General features: G+C 35.4%; 1 protein-coding gene across 2 annotated transcripts; it reads right to left on the bottom strand.

Moving 5' to 3' along the window:
• Positions 1 to 568: 568 nt before the first annotated feature.
• On the bottom strand, positions 569 to 20,044 carry LOC105788303 (probable protein S-acyltransferase 4). Of its 2 annotated transcripts, none has more exons than XM_012615126.2 (6): positions 19,462 to 20,044; positions 18,612 to 18,797; positions 8,028 to 8,336; positions 6,257 to 6,490; positions 1,136 to 1,687; positions 569 to 1,020 (listed from the first exon to the last, which is right to left on the bottom strand). In XM_012615126.2, exons 1-5 carry the CDS (start codon positions 19,522 to 19,524, stop codon positions 1,178 to 1,180), a joined length of 1,302 nt encoding a protein of 433 aa, XP_012470580.1. In that variant the 5' UTR covers positions 19,525 to 20,044; the 3' UTR covers positions 569 to 1,020; positions 1,136 to 1,177. The 2 variants fall into 2 exon arrangements, with proteins under 2 accessions (XP_012470580.1, XP_012470581.1); XM_012615127.2 differs by having other exon boundaries at positions 569 to 956.
• Between the last annotated feature and the right edge of the window lie 438 nt (positions 20,045 to 20,482).

Here is a 20,482-nt window from a genome sequence, read left to right as displayed (position 1 = left end):
AATCTGAAAACCAAATAAACAAATAAAATATTAAATTTGGAGTTGTAAGTATTTTGTTTTGATTCGGCATTATAAGGTTTTCAGCACTACTCAAAGAAATAAAGTGTCTTTTGTTTTCTTACATGTCTTATACACGACTTTAAATTGATCTTGTGAGGATTTTTTTTGGATGTCACATAATTCAATCTAATAAATTTTCTTTTACGTAACTATCAATTAAACTTCAATTATTAAATTAAAAAAATAAAGAGACAAAATTCTAAAATTAAAATTAAAAGATTAAATTTTAAATCTGGGAAGAATATAGAATCTAAAACAGAATTAAACCCTTTTCTCTCATTCCTTTTCTTTCTTTTCTTCTTTCTCTCTCCTTTTCTTCTCATCTCACATCCTTGAAAAAACAGCAAGGTATCATGATTTTAAGATTAAACATGTACAGTCAGCCATGTATCTTAAAATTATACATAGTTATAGATAGATATTAATTTATTGGTACATAAAAGTCACTCTAGCTTATAGATATTATACTCGATTATAAAGCATGCATTTTAGGGAAAAACATAATCACTTTGTTAAATTTGAAAACTTCATCAAGGTGTAAGAAATAGTTCATAAAATAAATACATACCACACAATCTAATTAGTTTTAAACATGCTACAGTTCTAACTGCTGAAGAGAAATATCTATTCTCTCAATCATACTTTAGAAACAGTAAGAAATGATAAAACCTACAACACAGACTATAGACCTTTTTCTTTTTCACCCTCACACTCACAATCACACCATTTGTTTTTAAGTTTCTACATTATTTCGAGCAAAATACGACATTTACAGCTTACAACAATCAATAAGAGTTTTGGACCTCCAAATAAACTGATAGATATATATATATTTACTTTTTTTGAGCTTGTATCTCTATTTTCAACAACTTGCACTCCTCCAAAGCTGCACTCCACTGCGATTTCACAAGACAAGGAAATCCTTCACATGAATTTCAAAATAACCCAACCCAAGCAAAGCTGTTATTAACAAAAACTTGTTTAATTATCACTTACGCCAGTGTTTGCCTCCAAAGTTTTAAATAAAAAAAGCACTAGAATTTTAACTTAAAAGGAGAGAGAACACGAAGATTACAGTTCTACATGAAGTGGCGACAATTTTGTTGGATGAGAATTGCTACATTATTGGTTTCCCTGACGTATCTGTTTCATTTCTTGCACTGTAGCTTTCCATAAATTCTCCATCTCCATTTTTAGAAGCTGAACTTTGCTCAGTTCTAACTGTTTCACCCCCCGGAATGGAGACTTCATCTGATGGTTTCATATCTTGCCCTCCAAGAAACAATGAATCCATATCTCTTTCCCCTTCCTGCTTTATCATCAATTCGTCCTCAAAATCATCAAATTCCAAATTTCTCAAAATTTCAGGAAGTGAATAACCAGTATCTTCAGCAAGCCTATTTCCCATCTCAATGTCAATTTTCTCTTTTGAGCTAATATGACCTTCCATAAAGTTTGGCATCATTGATCCCATAACCATATGCTCACTTTCCTCCACAAATGAACGAAAATCATTTAATGAAGGTGGAATCTTGGACAAAAACATTTCACCAAGATTTCCTGCTGTTCCCTTGTTATATGGGTTTTCTTTTTTATCATATCGATAACGGAAGTTCTCGTACGTAGTCTGTAAAAAAAATTGGACAAGACTGCAATCAAATATTATTCAGAAACAAAACACACTGGGGTTGATATCTAACGCAGGGAATATTTCCTAATTCACAAAACAAAAAAGGAAACATATGGTAGAAATACAAGCATATACAAGCTCTAGCATGGTAATTTACACAACTTGTTAAGGTCAAACACAAAGCAAATCGAAAAATATTAGCATACAACAATATTGACTTTATGGTAGAGTTTGGGAACTTAAAGCCGTACTTGTATTCAGATTTCAATATTTCAGAGTGAAAATCATTTGAATTAAAATTCATAAATTTGAAATCCTTTGTCTAGATTAGTTTACAATTTGCTATTCGAGATTGAAGGGAGAGAATTGAAATGTGTTGAATTTGCAAATTCCTTAGAAATTTGGATTCTTTTAAAAAGTTTTCCAATAGGATGAATTTGGATTATAGAATACAAATAGAAATTCCAGTCCTCAAATAAGTATCTCCTAAACATAGCGAATGAGAGTTTATTATAGTTGCAAAAGCCAAAAGAGTAGTAAGCTTAAACAATACAGTGACAATCATCAAATATAAACAGTTCTAAACCCCCCTAAACAATCTTGAACTAGAAAAACATCATACCAATCTAGGGGGCCAACAGAGAGAAATCTTAAGGGATTTTTTTTTTTTAACACTTCTTAAGGTTCCTAGCAATTTCCAAATCATAACACTAAACAAAAGATAAAACTTCTATAGTATCCTCAAGTTTCAATTATACTAGAATGATTCTAAGACCCATCCGAAACATGCTTCATTTTATTTTGTTAAGAGACATTGTGCACTCTTTCATACCATCTTAACTCTTAATGTAAAGAAAACAAATACGGTCTCTCCCTCCCTCTCCCCTTTTTCTTTTAGCTAAATATAGGTTTAGTAGTGGAAGAATTTAGCAATAGTAAAAATGTGCTAAAGAAGGGAACTGCCTTGGTATGCTAATAGAAAGAAACTAATTTACAATCATGTCTTTCATTCCTCAAGTTGTACCCGCAAACTGTTAGAATTGAGTGACCCGAATCCTTATTTAAATAAAATACAATAGTAACCTTATTAAACTCCATCTATTTGATATTGATTAGAATAAGGTGGAAAATCTGTGTGTTTTTTATTTTATCTTTCTCTTTTCTTTGCAATATATTGTTATTACTGACATTCTATTTTTTTACACAAACACAGGAGGAAGAAATAGTAGAAGAATATCTATCTTTGGATAAGTGTCTGAAGGCTGCAGTTAAGTTACAGTTGGAATTGGCAATTATCATATTAAACAAAAATCTGCCTTTTGGAAGTTAATAAAATATAAAGAAGAAACTTCCTTTGAAATCATCAGCCATGATTCCTTACTTGGAGACCAAGAAAAAGAAAGCAGAGGAAAATGGCTTTTTTCCATAATCAACTGCCTTTGACCATTTCAAAAGGAAAAAGGGTATTCTGCCATGAATGGCATTTCAGCCATTAAAGAGAAGGGTAATTCAGCAATTGCGGAGATCAAGGTCGTATTTGAGAGGAAATAAGTGTCTATCAAACCAATACTTGAAACTCTCTACATTTAAAAGAACTTAGCCAGTGAAAATTAGACAATTTTAGTCAGGTGATCTTGTCTCTAACCAATGAATCATGACCAGTTTAGTAACCAATGATCCCACAAGTTCGTTATTTAATTTTGCATCAGTCTCTGGATAATTTATGTAATAATCATCAGTACTTTTCGGATCATCCTAATGCAGTTTAAAACTCAACAACTTCAGCAAACCATAAAGCAGCTAGTTTTCTTTTTGGCCAAACAAAAAGCAGCTAGTTTAAGAATATTATATGCGATACTTGTTCCTGACACTATTTCGCACTGTTACTGTTCAAGTAAATCAGTTTTTTAATACAGATTTAAAAAGCAGTATGGACTAATGAGATTTTTCCCATTAATTTTTTTTTATGAATATTTCCTTTGTTTCTTTTTGGTGATAAAATATTTCCTATTAATTAGCTCAACTGGAAGGATTGAGAAATTAAAATTAGCTGTCATGGAATGGCATTAAACTAACGTATGCTTAGTAAGATACATCATAAAATTAATTCCTAATTTCCAGGGCTTAGCCTTTGATTTGGTTACTATTTTTAAATATGGAGATATCCAGAATCTCCATTATTATTATTAGTATTTTGTTCCATATTTCCATTATTATTTAGCGTATATTTGTTGCCTAAATTAAGGGATTATTCTTATTCCTTAGAAATCTATTAAGATTTTATTTTCTTTTTCTATTTTTAAGGGATTCATTGACATATTTGTTATCATGCTCCCTATAAATTATAGTGTTTTTTCATCAATCTGATAATAAGAACAAGAGTTCCTTTCATTTTTTTTGTAGCAAGTGATAATATCTCCATTATTATTTAGTGTATGTTTGTTCGTCAACGTATTTCTTTTCCTACAAAAACCAAAAACAACACATTGACTTCTAATGGATCCAATTTCAGCATAAATGAGGAACTTAGTGTCTTAGCCTACTAAAACCAAGGTCTAGATTTTGTAAAGTCATCTCATAATTTAGATAAAAATGGCACTGGAGAGACAACATTTACCAATGAACTTGTTTACTCGCAGAAGAATAGAGGCAGATCAAAACTCCCCTAATTTTCCTTATCCCGACTCTAGTTTTATTGAACTTAGTGTTCAAATTGCTAAATGAAAGGGTGTTAGAACTTGTACCAAACACTCTATGTCAAAATTTGTTTCTTACAAAACTCTATCACCTACCTTCTATGCCTTTACAATTTGTCTTGCGTGAAAATTCAAAAGGTTGTACAGAATGCTCTACAGGGTCCTAACTGGAAAGAGGATATTCTCTCAGAGATGAAGGCTCTTGAAAAAAAAAAACCATGGGAGGTAATTGATTTGCCAAAATAGAAGAAAAAAGTTGGATGCAAATGCATTTTTACAACCAAATACAAGTCAGATGGATTGAGGGACACAAGGCACAGTTGGTGGCTAAAGGTTTTACACATGGATTACCTAAAAACCTTTGCAACAGTGGCAAAATTAAGCACAATGACAGTGCTTTTGTGTCAATTACAGCCAATTTTGATTGGTCTCTACAACAGCTTGATGTGAAGATGTGTTTCCTAACAAGACTTAAACAAAGAACTCAGCATGGATCCATCACCAGGTTTTGAGAAAAAGTTTGGATAAAAATTCTCCAAGCTAAAAAATGTTTATATGAACCAAACAGTTGTCAAAAGCTTGGTTCAAAATGTTCAGTCAATTCATAAAAAAAACAAGGATGCATTCAAGGACAAACTGATCACACTACATTCACAAAGTATTCAGCTAATGAGAAGATAGTTATTCTCATAGTTTGTGACTTTGTGTGGATGTCAAGTTTAACCTCGACCTTTTCATTCAACCCATTGTTGTATTATCTGGATTTGTAAGGCAGTTGAGAATTTAAAGACCATGTTAAAAATTCAAGTGTGTATTTGCCAGCTTATGGACCAGCTTCTTTGTTCTAAGAAGGTAGCAGGACCGAACAAGGTTTTGTGAAAAAATAACTTTGGTTTCTATATAAACCAACAAAAGTCTCTAAAGGTTAAAGGCAGAAACTTAAAGTATTGACAAAGAGTTGCATTGACAACTGAATGTCTTCATAAAATACTTGAGAAGACAACAAGTATTCTTAGTTATTTAAGATATTTTCAATCTAACATCTCTTTTCCAACAGCTCTACCTCAACAACATTTTTTACAACTGTTCTAGGGTCAAATTGGCTCAAGGCACCAATAAGAAAGTGGAGTCTAAGAAGGTAGCAGGGCCGAACAAGGTCTTTGAAAAAATAACTGCAGTTTCTATATAAACCAAAAAAAGTCTATAAAGGTTAAAGGCAGAAACTTAAAGTATTGACAAAGAGTTGCATTGACAACTGAATGTCTTCATAAAATACTTGAGAAGACAACAAGTATTCTTCGTTATTTAAGATATTTTCAATCTAACAGCTCTTTTCCAATAGCTCTACCTCAACAACATTTTTTACAACTGTTCTAGGGTCAAATTGGCTCAAGGCACCAATAAGAAAGTGGTGTCTAAGAAGGTAGCAGGAAAGTCTCTAAAGGTTAAAGGCAGAAACTTAAAGTATTGACAAAGAGTTGCATTGACAACTGAATGTCTTCATAAAATACTCGAGAAGACAACAAGTATTCTTAGTTATTTAAGATATTTTCAATCTAACATCTCTTTTCCAACAACTCTACCTCAACAATATTTTTCACAACTGTTCTAGGGTCAAATTGGCTCAAGGCACCAATAAGAAAGTGGTGAAACTAACAAAGGACACAATGGCAAAAAATATAAGTTAGAAAGATTTAAGAATGCATTGATCGACAATAGCCCAAAATGTTGTGCAGACTGTTATACAGCCAGCCAAATTAAGATGCCCTACCAGTCAGAGTATTCTTAGGCATGACAAATATATAATATGATAAGGAACGGACAGAACTTAGTTCTTCAGAAAAACATGGAGCTTTGACAAGAAACTTACTTGATTAGTGCAAATCAGATAGAAATGGAAAACTGTAAGACCACCAACAAACCATACAGCTATGAAGCAGTAGACTATGAGAATTATGGATAGGATATCATGCGACATGGCCTTCCAAATATTGCTATCATTGCCAGCTTCCTTTTCGAGCACATTGATCCAAGAACAAACAAAGACATATAAGCACAAGATGGTTGAGGTTGATATAAACATAAAGAAGAACCGATAGTTACGCTGCAACCAACACACAAGTCAAAAGCACCATTAGTTGCAACCACAAATAAATAAATAACAACATTTCAAAAATACTTAATACTTAGAAGTCATCTATTTAGAGATTATAGACAATATTATGCAACAACTAAGATTTGGGGTAACCTTATTGGTACCATATTTTTACAACTTTTGCCATTTGGCAGAGTTACATCCCTAAAAATAATAATCCTGAAGCCAATAGGAAAAGATATGGTACATCCTAAAGATCAAAATTTCCAACTAGAAGCAACCAGTGGCCTATTAGAAAAATATTATCAACAAGATGAATGGAAATCCCATGTGCACTTTCCGGGTTTAATGAGAAGCGCCATTTAGAGAATATATGCATGATTGTGCAACAACTGTAATTTGGGGCAACCTTAGTGGTACCATAATTTTACTACTTCTGCCATTTAGCACAGTTATATCCCACGTGCACTTTTTGGGTTTAATGAGAAGCACCATATAAGTTGTTCATATTTGCAATACGAAACTACAAAATGGTGATATTAAAAGACATAGATGGTCAAGCACCATTCAATGGTGAACTGATTTAAGACTAGAATTAGCTAGAATATTTTATATAGAGTTGTAAAATGTGTTCCTTTTGGCTAGGCTGCAAATTTTATTTAATTTTCTCTTTCCTTGAGTTTCAAGTGTTAGGAAAACTTGGTAATCGTGATCTACCAAAAATTGCAAATTTGGAGCCTAGAAGTTCTGTTTTATACTTTCTATACTTCCAGATTTTAATCATATTGATACATTTTTAGGTAAACTAATAATAAGGTTAGAGTTCTAGAATTATTTTTACAGAATTTCCCAAGCATGTTTGCTCCTCCTGTGCTGGTATAGTGAAATCAAAGTCAGACTCTTAAGGTATGCTAAATTTGAAGCTTATCGATCTCTTTATTCAGATTTTAAATCATCATCAATCAACTTGAACCAAACATCGAAATTCAATCTTAAACACTAAATTACCTTCCAGCCTCCACCATGCAAAACAGCTTCCAAACAGCTTTTTGACTACCTCGTTTTTTCATCATATCATTAATGCGCTACCAAATTTCATAGAACATAAATTACTCTTAATGTCCCACCTTTTCACCCCCAATGCAACCTAAAATTAAACATCCAACCTGATTTTACTCCTTCCTCCATAATGGAAGCCATTTCACGCATATAGAGATGTGAACTTACCTCAAGTGCATAAAGTATGACTTATTTTGAAGATGTGGAGGATAAGCAGCAAATTTGAGAGAGGGTAGCCAGCACGTACAATCAAGTTTAAAAAGACAATAATGAAGGCCCCGTATAATATTTACTTCAGTTTTAATGCTATAGAAAATATTTATCAAAGCCCAATTGATTTCTAATGTCATAAAATACCATGTTTATGCCAACCTAATTCAAATCATGTCAAGAAAAATATCCCAAGCTCGATTGCTCAATATTTAAGTACATCCTACCAGTAAGTACATTTAGTCGATAAAAAAGTTCAGAGGAAATTTAAACTTACTATTCCAATGCATTGACCAACCCACGGGCAGTGATGATCAAACCTTTGAACACAGTTGTTGCATATGGAACAATGAGATGCTCGGGGAGGACGATAAAGCAAACAGGTGTCACAGTACTTTACTTTCACAGTGTGGCCATTAACTATTACATCTTTAGCACGAGGAAGTTTTAAATGAGGAGTTCTACCATTGACCCACTCCATAGATGGGGTAGTTACATCCAAAGCTTCATCTGATTCAGGAGGTTTTGAATTTCTGGGTAGAATTCCAGGATCTCTACCAGAGGTAAAGAATAGAAACAGCAGATCCTGCAAAGTTGACTTTATTATCAATTTTATATCTTGTAACCGGAAGCGCGAGTTTTACACAAAAAGTATAATTGTGGTGTAAACTAGTTTAAATTCAAATAAAGAGATGAAAATAGTCAAACATACCATTCACCAAAGCGAGTGATAAAAACCAAATACAGTATGTAAATGAAAAATATTCATGAGGGCCACGGAAAACAAAAGAAAGTTAACCCATAGCCAATTGCATGAAAGAGTGACATGAGAGCTTTATTTATTTAATAATATTTTATTATTCCAGTTCTATTTTATAATATTTATTTTAAGTATCAGATATATTTTGGACCGGTTTAAATCTAAGGCTAGGAATAAAACTTTATGTGCAAGAAAGCTAGTAACTTGCTAGCAAGTCTATTATAAATATGTTGTAACATCTTTATGTCACAAGCTGAAATATGACCGTTGGGTGTGTTTTGGGTGCTGATTAATGAAAAGATGCGCAGAAGGATTTATTTAAATGGGGCTTTTTGTTTAATTAATGTTGTTTAATTTACCATTTATTTTAACCAACTTTTAAAGTGTAATTTCCCTTTCCATTTCTTTGTTTTATATGCGGTGACAAGGACCAAAAACGGTTATGAAAAAATTGAATGTTATTGAGCCAGAATTCTCTCTCTGATTTTCTTCCAAATCTCTCTATTTATTCTATCTGTCTTTTTCTCTCTTCTGTTAACAATTGTCGTACCAAAGGTATTAGAGCTCAGCGATGGCCGGTGACGGAGTAACCATGAGGCTACAGAAGGACATCGACGTGCTCCAGCAGGAAATGGTGAAGGTCCAAAACAAACTTGCTCAATTGGATTCTAAGTGGGACACCAAAATTGAGGCTCGATTTCAAGGGTTTAAGGAGTTTCAGATGGAGATGCATTCTCTGTTTGAAGAGTACCTGGGCAATGCAACTGTTTCAAACACAACAGCAAGTGCTTAAGCCAAGGGAAAGGGGGTCCTGGGAGGACCACCACCTGGATTCCCAGCCAAGGACAACTTGGAAGCCCCTCCACAAACTACGGGGCAGTCAAACCCCAACCCACCGAGAATCGGGTTCCTTCAAGAGCATACCTATAGGTTGGAGTGCCCTCGCTTCGATGGCATTGATTTTTGAGGTTAGTGGTTGAATTTGGAGTAGTATTTTGCTATAGAGGGAGTACCTGAAACTGACAAGGTACGAACAGTGATGCTCCACCTTCAAAGTCGTGCCTTGGACAGGCACCACTTCTATGCCCAAAGGCACGGTGGTCTTCCTTTGTTGGGCTGGGTCTACCATGTTCACAGCTTGAAAGAACGATCTGGGGCCAGTATCTTCAAGGACTTGATGGCCGAGTTAGTGACCCTGAATTAGCAGGGCTTAGTGGAGCACTATCATGACCAGTTTGTAAGCCTTTTAAACCAACTGCAATTGCCAAATCTTATGCCCTCAGCATATACATTAGTAATTTGAAGATAGACATAAGTCAGTACTTACAGCTATTTAGGCCCCAATCTTTGGTAGAAGGTTTTCACAAAGCTCAATAGGTGGAAAGTATCTTAGGAACCTCCCCTAGGAAGGGATTTCTAGCTGGAACTCACTCAGTCACCAGGTTTAGCCCCAATCAAACCACTACTATCTCCAATCAAACACCTATTTCTAACTAGTCGAGCCTTCTGTACACCCACCTCCAGGGGGATCTATGGCCTCTAAGGTACCTTCCAAGGGAGTCAATTCTGCACTTATGGCAGAGAGGAAACAAAAGGGCCTTTGTTTTTGGTGTGGAGCCAAATATGACATTGGCCATAAATGTGTTAAAAGTCAGCTCTATCAAATGTTATTGGATTGACCTGGTGAATAGGATACTAAGGAGTTTCAAGAATGTTCAGATAAGCTGGAGGATCTTCCTGTTGAAGAGGTACAAGCACAAGGCCCTGTGTTGTCCTTGCATGCAATAAAAAGGTCTTAAAGTCCCCATACCATGAGGTTTGAGGCAAAAATTGAGGTAGCTAATGTCATATTCTTAGTAGATTCGAGGAGTACACACAATTTTCTAGACTCTAAGTTGGTGTTTAGGTTGTCTTTACCCGTGGGGCAACAACAAATGAGGGTCACTGTAGCTGATGGGAGGCATCTATTTACTACTGGTGTTTGTAAAGAGATCGAATGGGAGGTTCAAGGGTTCAGTTTTATTGCTGACTTTATAGTTTTACCTCTTAAAGGATGTGATGTGGTCCCTGGGATACAATGGTTACTCTCCTTAGGGTCCATAAATTGGAATTTTGGCTCCATGACCATGCAATTCACTTCCAAAGTAACCCTTTGTATTATCAGGGGTATCTCACCAGGCAACATTGAAATGCTAAGTCAGGGACAATCAGCTAAGTGTTTTTCCTAAATGGTAGGTGAGTTGGACCCATGTGCATTAGTTTTGACCAGTGTTGAACAAGTGGCTCTCTCAACAGCTTCAAATTAGTTAGTGCCAGAAGAACTGCAACTGCCCCTTAATTTGTTCCAAGAAATTTTTCAAGCTATCTCAAGCTTACCCCCTGTACGACTTTAAGATCATAGGATAGCCCTCAAAGATGAAGGGGCAGTGGTCAAAGTAAAGCCATATATGTACCCTATGATTCAGAAATCAGAACTGGAAAAGCTGGTAGGGGAAATGCTCAAAGCTGGGATAATAAGAGATAATTCAAACCCTTTTGCCTCTCCTATGGTAATGAAGAAAAAAGATGAAATATGGAGGCTTTGTGTCGATTACAGGCACCTTAACCAACTGGCAATCAAAGTTAGATTCTCTATCCCCATCATCGTGGAGTTGTTGGATGAGCTTGGAGAAGCTAGAATCTTTCTCAAGCTGGATTTGAAATCAGGTTATCATCATATTAGGATGCATGAAGCTGACATCCCCAAGACAGCTTTCAAAACGCATGAGGGCAACTTTGAGTTCTTGGTGATGCCTTTCGGGCTCACCAATGTCCCTTCTACCTTCCAAGGGCTAATGAACGCCATCTTTAGGCCACTGTTGAGGAGAACAGTATCGGTTTTCTTCAATGATATTCTTGTTTACTCCCCCACTTGGTTAGAGCATTAGGCCATCTAAGGGAGGTTTTTAAGTTGTTGAGACAACTCTTTGTCAAAAAAAGCAAATGCTCATTTGGAACTGATCAAGTGGAGTATTTGGGGCATATAATTTCCAAAGGGACTGTCTCTATGGACAAGACCAAGGTGGACAGTGTGGCAACGTGGCCTATTCCTGCTTCCATCAAAGAGTTAAGGGGCTTATTGAGGCTTTTGGGTTATCATATGAGGTTCATTAAAAACTATGGTGTCATTGCGAGGCCACTCACCAACTTGCTGAAGAAAGTTGCTTTGGGGGTGGTGGGATCAGGCCACTGTTGCCTTTGAGCAATTGAAACAAGCTTTATGCTCAGCACCTGTCTTTACTCTACTTGATTTCAGCTTAGAGTTTTATGTGGGCACTGATGCATCAAGTTATGGGGTGGGGGCAATCCTTCAGCAACAAGGTAAGCTCGTGGCCTACTTCAACAAGGGATTGGGAATAAGGCATCAAGCCCTTTCCATATATGAGAAGGAAATGCTTGTTGTACTTTTAGCTGTTAAGAAATGACATTCATATCTAGTGGGAAGCCACTTTAAAGTCAAAACTGACCATTAAAGTTTAAGACTTTTAGCTGACCAAATGACAATCACTCCCTTCTAGCAAAAGTGGGTAGCAAAGATGCTCAGGTATGACTATGAGATGGTTTACAGAAAAGGGTCCAGAAATTTGGCTACAAATGCTTTGTCAAGGAAGCAAGCACTAAAAGAGGGGCAATATCTACAGCTCATTGAAAGCTCTATCAGTTTTGATCTCTTGATCGAGTGCAGGCATCATATTTGGTGGATCCTAAGGTTCAAAGGCAATGTTCAGAAGTTCAGAAGCGAAGTGCCAAACATTCAAAGCATTTCTGGGATGGTAGATTCCTTAGAAGAAAAGAGAAGATTGTAGTAGGAAATGTTGCTGGTTTCAAGTAGGAACTATTCCAACTCTTTCATGCAAGCACCATAGGACATCCAGGGGTACATGCAACCAAAAGAAGGATGACAAGCCTTTTATACTAGAAGGGCCTTATCACTGATGTTAAAAGGTGGGTGAGAGAGTGCCTGATATGACAAAAATGCAAGTAAAAAATAGTAGCACCACCAGGTCTTTTACAACCACTCCCAATCCCAGAAAGAGCTTGATCCTCCATCTCTATGAACTTATTGAAGGGCTTGCAAACTCCGAAGGTAAGAATGTCATTTTTGTGGTGGTTGACCGCCTCACTAAGTATGCTCATTTTGTAGCCATGGCACATCCCTTTACTGATGCGGATGTGACTCGAGAGTTCATGGATAATGTGTATAAGCTACATGGAATGCTAGATTAAATTTCTGACAGGGATAAGGTCTTTGTTAATAACTTTTGGCAAGATCTCTTTAAGAGGATGGGCACCAAGGTGCATTTGTCCACTACCTATCACCCAGAGATAGATGCAAACTGAAATAGTAAACAAGTGCCTTGAAGGGTACTTGAGGTGCAAGATAGGAGAAATGCCACAAGACTGGCAGAAGTGGCTTCCCTTAGCCTAGTGGTTCTGTACAACACCACCTTCCACTCAGCTGTCCAAGTCACCCCATATGAGGCTTTGTAAACCCCTCCTCTCCATATGCCCTACCTAGCTGGAGCATCCCTAGTAGCTACTATGGATAAAAAGTTGCAACAACGAAAGGCTATGAGGAAGTTGCCATAATTTCATCTAAAGAGAGCCCAAGATCGGATGAAACTGCAAGCAAACAAACATAGAAGCTACCACCTAAATCAGAAGCTCCAAGCCTATAAGCCTATAAGCTCCAAGCCTAAATAAAAAGCTGGCACCTAAGTTTTTTTGGGCCTTTTCGAGTAGAAGACAGGGTTGGAAAAGTGACTTACAAGCTCCAACTTCCCCAAGGGTCTCGTGTGCATCCCACCTTCCATGTATCACAGTTGAAAAGGCATGTTGGTGCAGCTCTTGTTCAAGCACACTTACCAGTGATCAATGAGCAAGGAACTTAGGCAAAGGAACCTGCCAAGATCTTACAGAGGAGAATGGTGAAAAGGGCAACGCTGCTATCACCGAGGTTTTGGTGGAATGGGCACACTCATTTCCGGAAGATGCCACATGGGAACCCCTTCAACAGCTCAAGGAGAACTTTCCACACATTGATCATTTAGGACAAGGATCACTTCGAACAAGGGGTATTTGTCACGAGCTAATTAATGAAACGATGCGCATAAAGATTTATTTAAACGGGACGTTTTGTTTAATAATGCTGTTTAGTTTACCGTTTATTTTAACTAACTTTTAAGGTGCTATTTCCCTTTACATTTCTTTGCTTTATATGCGGTGACAAGGACCAAAAACGGTTATGAAAAGATTGAATGTTATTGAGCCAAAATTCTCTCTTTGATTTTCTTCCAATTCTTTGCCTTTTCTATTGTTTTTTTTTTTTTCTTTTGTTAACCATCGTACCAATTTACAACAACATTCTTATTATTTCCTTTGAATTAATAGAGAGAAACTAGAGGTTTTCTATAAACTTACCTTTCCCGAATTTCAACTTCTTTTCACTTGTTTTTTAGTCCTAATTTTGCTAATTTACTTGTGTTGTTCCCTTAAAACACATTAATTTATGGTTAGATCATAGGGTTTATATTAGGATTTGCTATTAAGCCATGGTTGATGGCACTAAATGCCAAGGAAAAGGAAATCAATATCAATAGGCAAAATTGGCTGCAATGCAACATGCAATTGAAAAATTGCCGAGTGAAATTTATGCTAAGCCACAACAAGAACCAATGGGAGCCCAAATGAAGCTTCCATAAGGTGCCCACAACCAGCTTGACATAACAAAAAGTAGTCTTGTTAATGAATCTGATCTTGGTTGCAATGAGACATACACAAGTGGCCAAAAATGTAAACACCTATTTTGGTTGGAAATGGCAAATGCGAGGCAGAATGAGAATGTAAATAGTGTTGTCACTGCCCTGGAGCCTTAAATCTCTCTACATGCAATTCGAGCTTGAGGACAAGCTCATGCTTGAGGAGGAGAGTGATGTTACAGATGGAAAAAATCAATAGAATCAAGAATGAAATCAAGATCTTACAAATTAAGGCAATAATATAAAATAATTAGTTAATTATTCTATAGATTATTCTAGTCTTATATATTTTAGGTAGTGAGAATTGAAAGAACTACCCAGGTAATTACACCCAAATCCAACTTTAAAAGATTTATTTTTATATAAGTTATAAAAATTATATTATATGCATTAGAATAATTTAATCGTACAATTTAGAAGTTTGATTAAAATGGTAAGATCTGACAATGCAAGAGACTATCTTAATCAAGTTCTCTCATCTTTCTTCCAAAAGGAGGGTATAATACATGAGCCATCTTGTGTAGACACACCCCAACAAAATAGGATTGTTGAACGAAAAAATAGACATTTGCTAAGTGTAACACGAGCAATTTTGTTTCACCACAAAGTTCCAAACACCTTTTGGAGGGAGGCTGTTTTAACTGCTACACATTTGATAAATAGAGTAACTTCCAAAGTGCTAAATAATCAGAGTCCCATTGCTGCTTATTTTGTTTTTTAGCCCAATTTTAATGTCTCTTACAAATTGTCACCAAATGTGTTTGGCTGTGCTGCTTTTGTACAAGTTCATGCACACCAAAGAAGGAAACTTGATCCAAGAACTTTAAAATGTATTTTTGTGGGATACAAGTGTTATCATCCACCTTCAGAAAAAAAATTTACCTCCATGAATGTCACATTTGCTGAAAATGAGCCTTACTCTCAAAGTAACAATCCTCACCTCCAAGGGGAGAGTTCTTGGGAAGATAAGGAATTTCTTTTTTATTTTCAAAGTCCTACACCCAATTTAAAGTCTTTCAAACCTAACCATACACCTAACCCAAAGGAGAACATGCCAGCAGTGAACTTGAAATTGAAGGTGAACATACTAGTAAAGAAATTGAACCTGATCTTAGAGCTAAGAGAAAAACCGGTTTAAATCCTACTATACCATTCAAGGAAGAAAGTTCATATTTCTGAACCTGTGCAAGTCCAAGAATCTGAACCACAATTAGGTATTGAAAATTTTGCACCTTTGTCTTCTCAATTTGATTTTGTTCCTTGTGAATTTAATGATTTAGACTCATCTATTGTTGTTCAAAAAGGAATACGAGAATGCGCTAAGCATCCAATCTCAAATTTTGTGTCTTTCCATAGACTCTCCCCACAACATAGAACTTTTCTTACCACCATCAACTCCACTTCAATCCCACAAACTACAAGAGGCACTTAGAAATAAGAACTGGTTACAAGATATTAAAGAGGAGATAAATGCTCTAGAAAGAAATAAGACTTGGGAAATTTTAAATCTGCCCAAAGGAAAGAAAATTGTGGGGTGTAAGTGGGTGTTTACTTTGAAATATAGGATGATAGCACCATAGATAAGGGAAGATATCAACGGTTGACTGGAAAACTAATATACTTGTCCCATACAAGGCCAGACATAAGTCGTAAGTGTAAGAAGTCAATTCATGCATGATCCAAGAGAGAAACACTTGCAGGCTGTAAACAAAATTCTATCTTATCTCAAAGGAACATCGGGTAGAGGAATTTTGTTTAAGAAAAATGAAAGGTTGCTCATTTAGGCATATACCAATGTTGATTATGTAGGTTCTGTTGTAGATCGTAGATCAACTTCAAGATATTGTACATTTCTTGTTAGGAACCTAGTAACATGAAAGGGTAAGAAGCAATCGGTTGTTGCAAGATCAAGTGCTGAAGTAGAGTTCAGAGCTATGGCTCATGGAGTTTGTGAATTTCTTATGGCTCAAAATAATACTTGATGACCTTAAAATCAAGTGGGAAGGACCTATGAAACTCTATTGTAACAACAAGTTTGCCATCAACATTGCACACAATCCAATGCAACATGATTGCTCAAAGCACATTGAAGTAGATAGACACTTTATTAAAGAAAAACTGGACAGCAGCATGATAAGCACTCCATGTATAGCATCAAGTAATCAATTGGCAGATGTCTTAACAAAGGGAATGCCTACTTCCAACTTTGAAGACATTACATGCAAGATGGGAATGGAAAATATCTATTCACCATCTTGAGGGAGAGTGTTGAAAAATCTAAAATATCATTTCTGTACAGCTATAATTTTTATGTATATTCCATGATTTCTACTATTTTTTTCAAGGTTAGAATAGTTTACTCCTAATGTATTTTAGGATAGAATAAATTAGCTCCTAATTCTCATGGAATTGACAAAAGTTCACTTCCATTTGTATAAATATTGTATACCTTAGCCTAGAAAAATACAACAGGTTGAGTTCTTTTTTGAATATTAATATTATCAACTACTTTTTTAAACTAACATGATACATATGATGATGTGATTTTAATTTTTATTACATGGTTAGAAATTATGTTTTTATCATGCTAATAATCTTTTATAATAATTAATATTTTTAAAATATATAAATTATGTAACTGTATAATTACAATTTATACTACCAAACATGATATAGAGAATTTCGATGTAATTACACTTGTTAGCCAAACATGTCTAGGGAATTGCAATTCTTTGTAATTATAAGAGAGTGTAATTAATACACTAATAATTACAATTTCATTCAATTACTCTGTGTTGTCCAAACAGACCCTTGGTCAAGTCATATAATAGAGGGATTAAAATTCCTATTATCATGTTCGTAATTTACTCAGCCTAGCATTGTTATTTAAATGGTACGACGTGATGAATGAAAAGAGCTTCAAGTTTGAAATGGGCAGCTCTCTCTGTCTCTTTTTGAGCTTCAAGGTTGGTAGTCCCCTTTGAAGAGCTCCACTCTTTCTTTTACAATTCTCTCACCATATGTTCTCATAAAAAAACCCAGGTCAAATCGTCCTGTGACTAGATCTCTATCTTAGGCGTCCAGCAATGTGCTTGACTTAGTTCCTTTGCCACTTGGAACTAGGGTGAGTGATGATGGTGAAACCTTTTCTGATCATGTATGATAAGTTCATCAAGAGGTGATGACTGTCTCGAAAACAAGCAATGAGAACAATGCTACAGCAGTTAATCACATTGGATGAAAGAATCTGAAGAGGGAGATTTAGTTCTCATACATTTGAGATGAGAGAAGTTTCCAAAGGGAACTTTTCACAAGTTTTAGTTAATGAAGTTTGGGCCTTCTAAGGTGCTGAAGAAAATAAGCTCTAATGTTTATGTGGTTGAGTTGCCTTCAGATTATCAGTCCAGTTTTTAATGTTTATGGCTTATATCCCTTTGAGGGTTTTGATGGGAATGTTGCTGAAATTTCAGGCCAGCTGCAGCAACTTCCCAAGGCTAAGTCTGAGGTTATCAAAGATGTGTTGATTTTAAAGAAGCGAGGTCCAAAGGAGATAATCGATATAGGAGATTTTTGGTGAAAGGTTAGGCAAACTAGTGAAAGCTCTTGGATTGTGGAAAAAGAGTTGCAACGTGTTGACCCGAAAATCTATGCTGAAGTTGTTAGTGTTTTCTTGTTGGAGTCGAGTTTTCCAAGCTAAGGAAAATGATGCAAGAGCTTTATTTATTTTCTTATTTCAGTTTTATTTTATAATATTTATTCTAGGTATTAGATATATTTTCGACAGCTTGGATTATTAGGGCTAGGAATAAAACTTTATTTGCAAGAAATCCTAGCAACTTTACTTGCAAGGGAACCTATTATAAATAATCTGTAACCTATTTAAAGCCACAACATTCTTATTATTTCCTTTGAACTAATAGAGAGAAACTAGAGGTTTTCTATAACCCTACATTTTCTAGAGTTCAAACTTCTTTCTACTTGCTTTTCAGTCCTGATTATGCTAATTTACTGCTGTTTTTCCCCTAAACCCCATCAATAAGGATACACCTTGGATCAAAATTGTCCCCATACAAGAAGCTTTTCTTTTTCACGCAAACACAGTACCCAATTGAATATCAGCCAAATAGAATTGTTCATAAAATGAACATTACTTAAGTGCTTAATCACATTTAAAGAGCTTATAAATTGTTGCTTAGGAACAGTGGAATAACGAAAATTACTGGTTTGAAAACTATTTGGCACACGTATTTGTTTAGCAGTGACCATTGACACAACTAGAAGTTCAACCAAAAAGAAGACTTACCAGTGCAGTGAGTAAGGCACCCAGAATTAATATGGAATAACAGCGGCCAGCATTGGTATTTTCATGTTTGATCTTAATATACATCCTTATGCAGAAAGCAATGGCGGGGCCAGCAATAAGAAATGTGGATAGAAACAATGATGCAACGTCAGGACCAAAGATCAATCTCCCACCACAAAAGAATCTCTGTTAGTAACAAAACAAAACCACCCTCAATAATAAAACTTTGTCACAACAACAACAACAATAATAACAGTAGCTACACTAATGTTTGTCAAACACGACTGTGATCATGGTTTTACACAGAAAGATTTGGAAGACGTTTGGATTTTATTTTTCCTTTTCTGGAGAGCTTAAGCAGGGAAGAAGAGAAGAACAGTAGATCAAGAATATTCAAATGGATAAATGAAGTAAATAGGAGGTGAGAGAATTCAACAACTCAGCTATAAAAGATCATATGCCCTTGGTTTTTGGTAGCAAATGTTACAAACTCTCATTCAACTCAAGAAAGCTTCATCCATCCATCATCAATACTGGGTTAAGAAATTGATTTAATTTAATTTAATTTAATTGGAATTAATGAAAATCAACATAATTGCAAAATCTCCCAATCGACCCAGGCAGGCTCAGAATTAGAGCTAACAGGAATGTTTGTAAATTATGACCTTCGTCCATCCATTTGTTTGGTAGAAAGAAAAAGAAAAAAAAGAGTAACAGTGTCCCGTAGAGTAAACTAAGATAGTGATTGCTAAATCATAATTTCCACAACCGAAAACCAAAAAATAAAAAAAAATAAAAATAATCCTAATCGCAATTCAAAGAGAGAAAACAACAAGAAGAAGAAACTCACATTGCTCCCCTTCCAAACTTGATAAAGCCTCTTGGATTTAGTAGGATCGCTATTCGGGGCCATAGCTGATTGACTCGACGATCGATGATTGTTGATAACGAACAAGAAAAAGAAAACAGAACAAAAAACCCAGAATAACTAATAACTAATTCCTAACATAATATCCCAAACCAAAAGAAACCAAAGCTCATTGCTCGTCTTCCAATAGAGACTTAGGAGGAGAATCAAATAATTAAGAGTGATAATTGATGCGAATGTGGCTCAATTCGGCTGCCAATCTATGAGCAGTGAGGAGAGACAGAGAGAGCATTTTTGGATTAAACCAGCTGCTGCCCTCTCTCGTCTCTCTGCCAACATTACAACAGCAAAGACGGATACTACCAAGCTGTAATTTTCTCTCCGCTCCTCTTTTTTTCAACCAAGAAAAAAATGAAAAGAAAGAAGAAAAAAGAGACAAACTTTGCTGCCCCTTGTTCCCTAATTTCTATGTAGACTTTGAAAGATTTTGTTAGTTTTTTGTTCTTTCTTTTTCTATCCAAAATATATGTACATATTTGGAAGAAATGAATAACGCTGGCCATCTCCAATCCAAGCACGTTGAGCTGGGCGGATGTTTCAATTCCTCGCGGCTTTTACGCGCCTACTCTTCTCTTGCTTATGCTTAATTTTTTATTGGGTTAAGGCCTGAAATTAACTTTTTTTTTTCATATTAGGATTTAATTTTTTATCTAAATTAAGTCTTAAATTTGCCAATTGTTCCCATATTAGGAATTAGAATTGACAACTTTTCCCATATTGAGGCTTAAATATTTTTGGTCTAAGTTAAGTCTTGAACTTAATAAATTGTTTTCGTATTGAGGTTTAAAATTGACAATTATTTTCACATTAAAACTTAAAATTTAGGATTTTAAGAACTAATTTAGATAAAAAAGTTGAAGTCTCAATATGAAAGTATTTACCAAGTTCAAAACCCAATTTGGATAAAAAATTCAAACCCTAATGTAAGAATGATTGTCAAATT

This window comes from Gossypium raimondii, chromosome 2 (genome assembly GCF_025698545.1).
Source record: "Gossypium raimondii isolate GPD5lz chromosome 2, ASM2569854v1, whole genome shotgun sequence".
In the NCBI taxonomy this organism is placed as follows: Eukaryota; Viridiplantae; Streptophyta; class Magnoliopsida; order Malvales; family Malvaceae; genus Gossypium; species Gossypium raimondii.
Note: the sequence above shows the minus strand (reverse complement) of the source record. Positions and strands in the feature narration are given on the sequence as shown.